Source organism: Capra hircus, chromosome 28 (assembly GCF_001704415.2).
Source record: "Capra hircus breed San Clemente chromosome 28, ASM170441v1, whole genome shotgun sequence".
Taxonomy (NCBI): domain Eukaryota; kingdom Metazoa; phylum Chordata; class Mammalia; order Artiodactyla; family Bovidae; genus Capra; species Capra hircus.
In genome coordinates this window covers 20,870,368-20,880,759 of record NC_030835.1, presented here as the reverse complement: position 1 = coordinate 20,880,759, position 10,392 = coordinate 20,870,368, and the positions used below count along the sequence as shown (strand labels likewise).

Sequence of the window (10,392 nt, the reverse complement as noted above, 5' to 3'; positions counted from 1 at the left end):
AGGTACTATATCTAACTGAGTATTAGACAGAGTGACAAAGGAATGATTTCTGCCGTTCTTAAGGTAGCTTGGTAGCATAAGTGGAACCTATCAACTGGAGCAATGATCCATCTTACTGCCTGTACTTACTCCCTTAATTACTAGGCTCACACCACTTTTCTAAAACAGGCTTAATTCTTCAGGTGTTTTATTTGTTATATAAAATTCACATTTTAGAGAAGTGTGAATATGAGAATTCCAATCACAATTCCTTGGCACCATGGTAGCATTAGGTTACTACTAGATGAGGGAACAGTACACAAAGCGCACAAAGTTCTGTTACATGAAATCCAAAATTAGATGATAGTTTCTAGATACAAGTCAAAACAAAATGGAGCAAGTTTCAGTATTTTCTTAGAAAAAGCCTGCCTACAAAAGGCCCAAATCAATGGCAATAACATGAGTGGTGAAGAATTTAAATTGGGACTAAAAATCACGGTTTGTTGAATGAAACCAAGGTTGGTATTTAAGAGAATCACATTTTAAAGTTTAAGCACAATAATAAAAAACAGCACTTGAAATTTTTCATTTTTGCTTCTCGTCATAAAAATGTTAACCCATCCCATCAGTACAAAACAGTTCAGAGAATATAATTTCATGTTTCAAATACTCCTATCAGAGCATTAAAGACCACCTATAAATCTGTATGTCCATTCTGATTGAAGACAAAAAACTGGATTATGAAAAAGAAATCTGAAAGTAAAATAGTGGTTTCATACTTTGACAACTTAGAAAATTAATTTTAAACCTCAACAGAAGTATGTACTCGGGATAATAATGATCCTGTAGAATAAGCAATGCTATCTGAGTAGGGAGGGAGTAGCCATGATTTATTTACTAGTGCTTTTAGGAGTAATGTGGATACCAATAATGGCATGTTTAAAAGGTACAGATTCAAAAGTGCATGACTTAAGACTTAAAAAAGTAGAACCCCAAGTGGTGATGCTGTGGAAACAGTTAACTATACAAGGGTAGTTTTAAAGATTAAATTATTGGTATGCTATAAACTATTAACAGGGATTAGTGTTTACTGACTTAATGCTTGAAATAGTTCAAGTATATATGTAATGGCAGGGCTCTAGGCCCTGGCTTGGAGGTGCTAATAAATGGTATTTTACTCTACTGTAGTAGACTGCCACAGTGTAATGCTTCCTAAAAGTTACTGGACTGGAAAGGTAATACAGAACTTTTTTACTCAAACCTGTCATAATCAAAGGCAAAGTTTAACTTAGATTTCTCCTTAAAAAGCTTAAGGGAAAATCAGGAGCCTATAATCCTGGCTATTACATTTTTTTCTAGGAAAGTTTATGTTTTGACTTTTTTTTGGCCATGTCCATGTGGTATTCAGGATCTTAAAGTGTGAGTCCCCCCCCCAAGAAATGGATATAACTTCAAAATATTTGGAGACAATACCTCTCACTCACAAAGTTCAGCAAATACCACATTGACTACAGAGAAGGAAGGCATTTTCTAATGCAAAATGGGCAGAGGAGGGGAAGCAAATAAATACAGTTGACACTTTACCAAGCTAATGAAAAACCTGTTGAAATATTAATACTTCTAAAATGTGCGTTTCCAGTCGTTCTCCGAGAACTGTGAAGCTTTAAAGTGCATTAAGAAAAAATTACAGGCACCATCAAATATCAATTTGACAATCTGGAGGAGAATAATCTGAAACCCTATTTTTAAGAAGGCCTTTACAAAATAAGGCAAACATGTAGGCTATGCTCTCTGGCCTCTCCATGGCACTAAGAAAAAGTTACATGATAACTACTCAGACAGCATTGATAGCAGTTTTACTTTCACACATTCACCTCACAGGAACTCTTAATGTATAATTTGAGATTTCCTTTGCCATTTTTATTCAAAAATAACAGGGCATGCTTTTAAAGTAACCTTAACCTAATTTCTGACTGTAGTTACCCTGTAACTCTTAATGTCATGTAAAGTGAAGTCATTCAATTGTGAGGCTCCTCCATAGGCTGTATATAGTCCATGGGGTTGCAAAGAGTCGGACATGGACTGTAGCATACTAGGCTCCTCCGTAGGCTACATCCATGGGGTTGCAGAGTCGGACACAACTGAGCCATTTCACTTTACAAAATATGGCAAACATGTAGGCTCTGCTCTCTGGCCTCCATGGCATTAAGAAAAGAGTTACATGATAACTACAGTCAGGAATTAGACTAAGGTTACTTTAAAGCATGCCCTGTTATTTTTGAATAAAAATGGCAAAGGAAATCTCATTATACATTGAGTTCCTGTGAGTTGAATATGTGAAAGTAAAACTGGTACCAATGCTGTCTGAAAGCTCCTTAAGGGCTGTCTGAATACATTGTACACATGTTCATATGTAACATTCATCATTCATTGTAGGTACTTTGCATACATTAGAATAGTTCTGGAATATTATGGCAAATTAGATGAGCATCTTTGAATTAGTAATGCGTGACAGGAATCACAAACCCGTACTGGCTTCGGTGAAGAAGGCAAAGGCAGTTCGTTGTCAGAACAGGCATTACAGAAAATTTCCCCACAGTTTCTACAGTGGTGCTATTAAATGGAAAAATCAGAGGGAAAAAAATGAGTAAAATTAGCCATATTTGCACCAAAACTTTTGGACTCGCTTCCTATTCTCCCTTACCTTTCTCTTAGACAGTGAGAATTCCTTTTCACAAAGTTTACAATGTGTTGCTTCTTTATCTTTCAACCAAACCAGTCCCTGGTAGAGGAAAAATATGATTATTAATGGTCAAATTAGTACTAAAAGATACATGAAAACATTTCTGACCAAGAGCATTTTATAGGAATATTCATGTAGATAAACCAAAAATGAGTCCTTTTTTTTTTTGACAGATTTATTTAAACAGTTGTAGATTAAACAAATGTGGAATTTCCTTCAAAATAATCTGGGTGAGGAAAAAGGGACATGCTTATATAAATAAGATTGGCCATATGTTTATAAATAGTGAAACTGGATGATGGTTCATTTTACTCTCTACAGCTGAATACTGGAACATTTCATGACAAATGTTTAACAAAAATCCACTATGGATAGTAACTATACGGAAAGAACCTTAATATCTAGTCCAAAAACATTTAAAGATAAGTTTTCACTATGTGAAGTACATGAGTTTGGCATTATGTATGTATTATACACAGCTAATCCACAGTATTTGAAGAGAATTTGTAAATCAGATGATAGTTCTTTAGGTAAGACTTCACCTTAAATTCAGTTCTATACTGCTATAAATTTCCCTTAGCTTCTGTGACTCACAAATTTAATAGGTACTATGTAAACTTCCATAGCAAATGTAAGTAGTCTTAAACAGGTAGAAGTGAAGTTGATACCTAAAATTTCTAACTAACTTGACTGATTCTTAACCAACCAAGATCTTGGCTAGGAAAAGCATCTTTCCCCTCTATGAAAGCAACTTTTGTTAGGTGGTGCCCATTTTACAACGAGAAGACCTAAGTTTTAAAGAAGTCCTGTATTTCTGATTAACTCATCACATGTCCCTTTTGGAAACAGCCCAGCCTAAGCTACACTGCTGCTGCTGCTTCCACAGAACCAAGTATATCTGATTCTAACTTGGAAGAGGGCGTGAGCAACACAGGACCTATACCAGCTAACAAGAGAAAAATCTTACAAGCAGAAAAGCCCACAGACATTCTCAAAAGCCTGAGTTTTCTTGAAAGCCTCTTCTACCTGACAGCATAATTCTTGGAAGAAACTAAGACGAAAAGAGAGTAAGCATTCAGGGGTCAAGACTGCAAGGTTACTTTCACAGTCTCAGTAACCAGCACCTGTTATCTGATATAGTAGAGGTAAGACAAATGGTATTGGGTTACCGCACTTCAGGCACTTTTCAGGCTTCTTAGAACACAGGATTGTAAGAAGTGAAGATATAAAAACAAAAAAAACCCCTAGACAGCTCCCATCAGATAGAGACTGACCAGCAGAGTCACATGATTTGAATCATGGAATTTTTTTTTAAAGCAAGATGAGGCCTTGAAGATAATTCTATCTAACTTGAACACCATAAAAAGGAAAGTGATTTGCCAAATATCCCAAAGTCACATAGTGCAAGCAACTTTGCTGCCCAGCTATGTTTGTAAGGACGAGACCCTGACATGAAGCAGATTTCCAAACACCATTATTTGGTTCAAAAGTAAGTAACCTTCTGATATCAGGGTTGAGCTTCCAACTTTATTCCCAGACTTATGAACTTACTTTGCACCTCTCTCAAGGAGAAAAGCTGTACAATGTAGGGTAAGCCTAGTGCATTAGCTAGAAGGGACCTCAGAACAGCATCCTCAAGCTTTCATTTTACAGATAAGAAAAACTTAAGATCCAGGGAGCTGAAGTTGCTTCCTCAACAAAACAAGGCTGTTTACAAGCAGAGCCAAAACTAAAGGGGGCAAGCTACTGCTCTGCAAACAAATGGCTATTTTTCCCTGCCCTTGGTGTTCCAGAATGTCAGCTACTCAGGTTAAATCCTGCAAACAGTATTAAGGATCCTTCTCTGAACAAAGTCAACTGCTCCAGAGAGATCTTGTAGATACCAACACTGGGAGAAGATACCCAGCAGATTGGAAGTTGACAGATTTCTCTTCGGTCAAGGCCCCCCTGTCTATTACAACCCATCCCCACCCACCTAACCAACAAACACCAGGCTTCCAAGACTTTGTGCCTTTCATCAAAACTGGGAGATTTTCTAACATCTGAGGAATGATTTGGGCGTGAAGTACTCCAGCCAAATAAACATAAGAAAAGAATTCAGAGGGAACAGAATAGCAGCAATAAAAGAAAACATTAAAGAAATTATAATGGAATATCCTTAGAGACAAGATGTTATTTTGAAAAGGAAAAATGAGCAAATAGGAGCCGGCTGAATGTTAAAAATATAGTAACAGAAATAAGTCTCAGAAGGTTGAAACTGAATTCAACCAACTTTAGGTTTAATCCAGTTTATAGGCTTAAATAAGGGGATAGAGGAAAAAATAAGACTATTATGAAGAAGAAATCAGATAAAACCCAAAATGTAAGAAACTATAATAGCTGGTTTCTTACAACAGACCCATTGTAAGAAACAAACCTATTGTAATACAATAGACCTATCAACTGGACAATAGCACCAAAAAAAAAGTCATATATAAATCCATTTTCATACACATAAAAATGGAAATCTAGATAATGTAGGCTAGATATGAACAATAAAACTCTTAGAAAAACATAATGATTAACAAAAACAGAAGACTTACTGTAGGGAAAGGAATGCAATCAGGGAGCACACATGTTCTATCACAAGCTAAAACAGTATGCTAGCATTTTTATGTTGTACATGTCCTCTTGCATATATGATATATATTTCACAGTGAAAAATTTTTACAAAACAGCTTAAAAAATGACAGGTGGGCAAACATCCCTATGTATCTCCTAAAAGAGTGTGAGAGCAGAATAAAGGCATACAGGTTCATAAAACCTTTTATTATTCATCCACCATTTTCTAGGTAGGAGGCTACTGAAGGAAGCATCACCCAGTAAGAATTCCATGTTGATCAAGTGGTTAGGATTCCATGCTCTCACTGCCAAAGGCCCAGGTCTGATGCCTAGCTGGCTAACTATAAAGTCCCACAAGCTGTGTGGCACGGCACAAAGAAAAAAGCATTGAAAGAACGAATGACAGCAGGGGGAAATGCCAGGACAAGAGTGACCAGACCAGACCAGACAGGAGCAATGAAGCAGAGAACGTCCGAAAGGATGACTCTGATGGAAAAAGAAAGAACTGATTCCTTGATTCATTTTTACCATGTGAGAAACTTCTATCAAAAAGCATTTAATAGAAGTGTTTGAAGCTATAAGAAAACTCTGATTCTCAAATACCACTGAAAAAGGCAGGGGGCATAAATATTAGCTCTAGAGGAAATGAAAAGTTGTTCAAGAAAAAAAAACAACTGCAATATATAATACTACCTGCCCCAGGAAGGAACAGTATTTAAATACTCAAAGAATATACAGTAGATATATTTCACAAAAACTTTACTTAACTACAGGAGAAGAACAGTGCAGAGTAGACAGGCCAGGGGGAGAGTGAGCAAAACTCCTCATCCGTCATGTTGATGAGGCAATACATAGGTCTGCAAAATACTTAAGAAACAGGGAAATGCCAGAAGAAGCAACTAAAAAGAAAAGTAGCTCCCTAATGGTGGCGAAAGCTGGAATGCATAAGGGACAAGAGGGTGAAAAACAAAAGACTGCTTCCCTTTGTTTCTTTTTTTAAGTCTTCCTAGTATGTAGTACAATTTGACTTTTTATTAATTTATTTATTTTTTTTACAATTTGACTTTTTAAAGGACTTTCATGTAACACCTGGGTAAACGCAATGGGGAGCTTGTGAGATAAGAAGCCATCTGTCACTGAAGTACTTACACAGAGACTATATTTTCTCCTCTGTTGTAAGAACCATATATTCAATTGTACCAAATCACTTTCACTCAATTAACATACTCAATATTCAAAGCAACCTTATGCAAAATCATAAGCCAAAATCAGAAGAGGAAAGAGACTCCATGGTGATGTGTGACTTGATGAAGATCAAAATCTAGTAAGTAACAGACTGGCTCAGGAATTTAAGGAGTATCAAATCCAAAGGCAATTTCACTAACCATGCCACAACTTCAGGAAAGGAGACAAAACTATTTCCAAGGTCATTTCCAACATGAGGAATTTTAATAATGTGTTCTAGAGGTATAGTGAAGAGGTGGACCCCATGATACAAGCCCCCATTCAGTGCTTCTGCCTCTATACATCTTAGGATTCCACAACAGTACACGGGGCCTTACCTCCTACTGGAGACTCACAGATATCCCTTCCCACTTGAGGAAACCACTTCACACTCACCTGCAATGCTTTGTTGGCTTCTTTCATGTGTTCGATTTTAAGTTTTGATCTAAAAAGATTATAAATTGGTTCAAATTTCAGTACACATTTTAAAATACAGAACATCTAGTAATTGCTTAGAAAAGTACTGAATTTTCGTAGGATATAAAACTGTATATACTATATTATTCTAATGATCTTCTTTGGCTAGTGGGATTATATTTAACAGTTTCCTGTATTTCTTAAATGACCTAAAGCAAAAATAGTTTTGAGATTTAAAATTTGCTTTTTTTAAAGAAAGAACGTTGGAATTTTCATGTGGCTATGACTATTAATGATAGCTATCATTTATTGTAGCTGTCAATAAATAGCTGAGGTACCAGACACTGTGCTATAAACTTTCATTTAGTCTTCAAAGACACTTATAAAGATGAAAACAGTGAGGTCTTAGAAGGTTTAGTCACTTGTAACATGTCACAAGATGGTAACTGAGGAAGCCAGGATTTAAACCCTCATCTCTGAGACCCAAATGCCGATAGATTAACCATTATGAATACTCTTTCTGTAGCAGATGCTACAGAGTGGTAAGTAAGAGTGGATATATTAAGGAAGATATAATACTTTTTTAACCTTTTAAAAATACGTGTTAGTTAACATGCAGTATTTATCTGTGATCCCAATACCCAGACATGATCATCTCTACATGTCAATGAGTATGTGTATTTCAAATGGAAAAATTATTTACATAGTTCCCCATATGACTTAACAATATATCCTGAAAGGCTTAGAGCTACTGACTTCTTATTAAGTATCTGCCACATCATAGTATTAAATGGTTACAGGTAAAACACGAAAAAGAATGTTAAGTATGCAGCTTACATAATTACCTACTGATGAATTTTCAACGTTTCAAATCTTTTTGCCATAAAATTATTCATTAAAATTGAAATGACCAAAACATTTGTATTATTTTCTTAAGATAACAACTTAAAAATGAAATAACTGGATTAAAACATACATAAAATACTAAAGTCTGAATCAGAACATTAGAAACTTGCTTTGCCCTACAAGTGTTCTTTGTTCCAAAACTTAGAAACAGTGTTAGTCTTTTATCTGGCTCATAACAACTCTTACAGTGGGAATAATAAATGTAAAATTACACAGTGTAAAAATACTAACAGAGTAATCAAATTTTCTTAGCTAAACTCACATCTACAAAAAGCACCCAAGGAAAACTGATGGGAATTTTGGCCACAATAGTATATACAGAAAAACTGAATATGGAATAAAAATAGCTTACCTAATGGTGTTCACTACAGAAATACTTTCTATATGAAAACTTACTGGTGTTGATTTATTTCTGGTTAAAATGCCTTTATTCACAAATACGGACCCTAAAAAAGCATGCTGCCCCTTCTACCCTGATACAAATTGCCAAACTATCCTAAAGAAAGAGAGTATCATTTACAGTTCCAATAAACACAACGTAAAAGAACACCTTTTCCTTGTCCTGGGCAGGGAACAGATGTCTGTATTATTCATTTTAATTCTATTCCTTTTAGGAATATGTATTTAAGTTTCTGAAAATATTTGACCACAGCATGAAAAAGCATAGAGAAAGGTCAAAATAAAACATGAGAATGTAATAAATGTGATACAATCAACTATGACACTATAGGAAAACACCCATAAATTATGTAAGCCTCAGACAATCCTGAAATCCCTCCATGAAGGAAAAAAATCTGCAAGTTTCTTTATATGGAAAGAATAGCATCTACAGACTACTACATTGGAAGAGTCCTGGTAATTTATTCTTTAAACTAAAAGTTTTTCTTCTTGGAATTTAAGCCTCAGTGAGCATAAGGGAGAAGCTGGTTTTTTCCTCTTCCAGTTATTTTAAACTGTCAGTAAATTTATGACACAGATTAGTCTAGATTTTTCTTTTTCTAATATTTCATCCTAAAATTTCACATTCCAAGTTTTCTCCAAATATTAATATTTCAGGTTTATTACTTTAATCTTCATACTAGGCAATTTATCTACAATTATAACTTATTCAGAATAATTAACTTTTTCTCTTTTTTGCCTGCACCATGCTCATGCAGGATCTTAGTTCCCCAAGCAGGGATCAAACCCAATCTACCTGCATTAGAAGTAAGAAGTCTTACCCACTGGGCTGCCAGGGAAGCCCTGAATAATTAACATTTAAAGCTTTTCAAAGTCTATCAAAATTTCTCTTTATAAGAATCCTTCAATAAGAAATCAGTTAATAGTAAATATGTCATTATCAAAAGTACTTTTCAAATTAAAATTAATCATTTTTATTTTAAATTGCTGGTTCAGAATGGAAGCACTGGAAAGTAACTTTCAAATCTATCCTGTTCATCTTACAGACAAGAAAACTGATATTCTGCTTGAGATGAGGAAAGGTACTATGCTACATGCTTTATCTTTTAATCAGAAAAAGAACCCTATAGGTATTTTATAACTCTCCAATTTACAAATGGAGAAAGAGATATTATAACTCTCCAATTTACAAATGGAAAAATGCGCTTAAAGAGCTTAAATAAATGGCCCTAAGTCACATGGTTGGTAAACTCTAAAAGAGATACTCACTCCTGTCAGTGACATTCAGTTCAGTTACTCAGTCATGTCCAACTCTTTCTGACCCCATGGACTGCAGCACACCAGGTTTCCCTGTCCATCACCAACTCCCGGAGCTTACTCAAACTCATGTCCATTGAGTCAGTGATGCCGTCCAACCATCTCATCCTCTATCGTCCCCTTCTCCTCCTGCCTTCTATCTTTTCCAGCATCAGGGTCTTTTCAAATGAGTCAGCTCTTCTCATGAGGTGGCCAAAGTATTGGAGTTTCAGCTTCAGCATCAGTCCTTCCAATGAATATTCAGGACTGATTTCCTTTAGCAGAGACTGGTTGGATCTCCTTGCAGTCCAAGGGACTCTCAAGAGTCTTCTCCAACACCACAGTTTAAAAGCATCAATTCTTCGGTGCTCAGCTTTCTTTATAGTCCTACTCTCATATCCATACATGACTACTGGAAAAACCATAGCTTTGACTAGATGGACTTTGTTGCCAAAGTAATGTCTCTGCTTTTTAATAGGCTGTCTAGGTTGGTCATAGTTTTTCTTCCAAAGAGCAAGTGTCTTTTAATTTCATGGCTGTGGTCACCATCTGCAGTGATTTTGGAGCCCCCCAAAAAATAAAATCTATCACTGTTTCCATTGTTTCCCCATCTAATTGCCATGAAGTGGTGGGAACAGATGCCATGATCTTCGTTTTCTGAATGTTGAGTTTTAAGCCAACTTTTTCACTCTCATCTTTCACTTTCATTAAGGGGCTCTTTAGTTATTCGCTTTCTGCCATAAGGGTGGTGTCATCTGCATATCTGAAGTTATTGTTATTTCTTCCAGCAATCTTGATTCCAGCTTGTGCTTCATCCAGCCCAGCAT

General features: G+C 35.8%; 1 protein-coding gene across 3 annotated transcripts in view; it reads right to left on the bottom strand.

The window, feature by feature from the left end:
* RUFY2 (RUN and FYVE domain containing 2) overlaps positions 171-10,392 on the bottom strand; it is a 43,257-nt gene continuing 33,035 nt past the window's right edge. For all 3 annotated transcript variants that reach the window (XM_018042222.1, XM_018042220.1, XM_018042221.1), the window contains exons 16-18: positions 6,944-6,992; positions 2,684-2,761; positions 171-2,592 (exon numbers count right to left, since the gene is read on the bottom strand). In XM_018042222.1, coding sequence (XP_017897711.1) covers positions 2,449-2,592; positions 2,684-2,761; positions 6,944-6,992 — 271 coding nt within the window. In that variant the 3' untranslated portion in view covers positions 171-2,448. The remainder of the gene's footprint in view (positions 2,593-2,683; positions 2,762-6,943; positions 6,993-10,392) is intronic.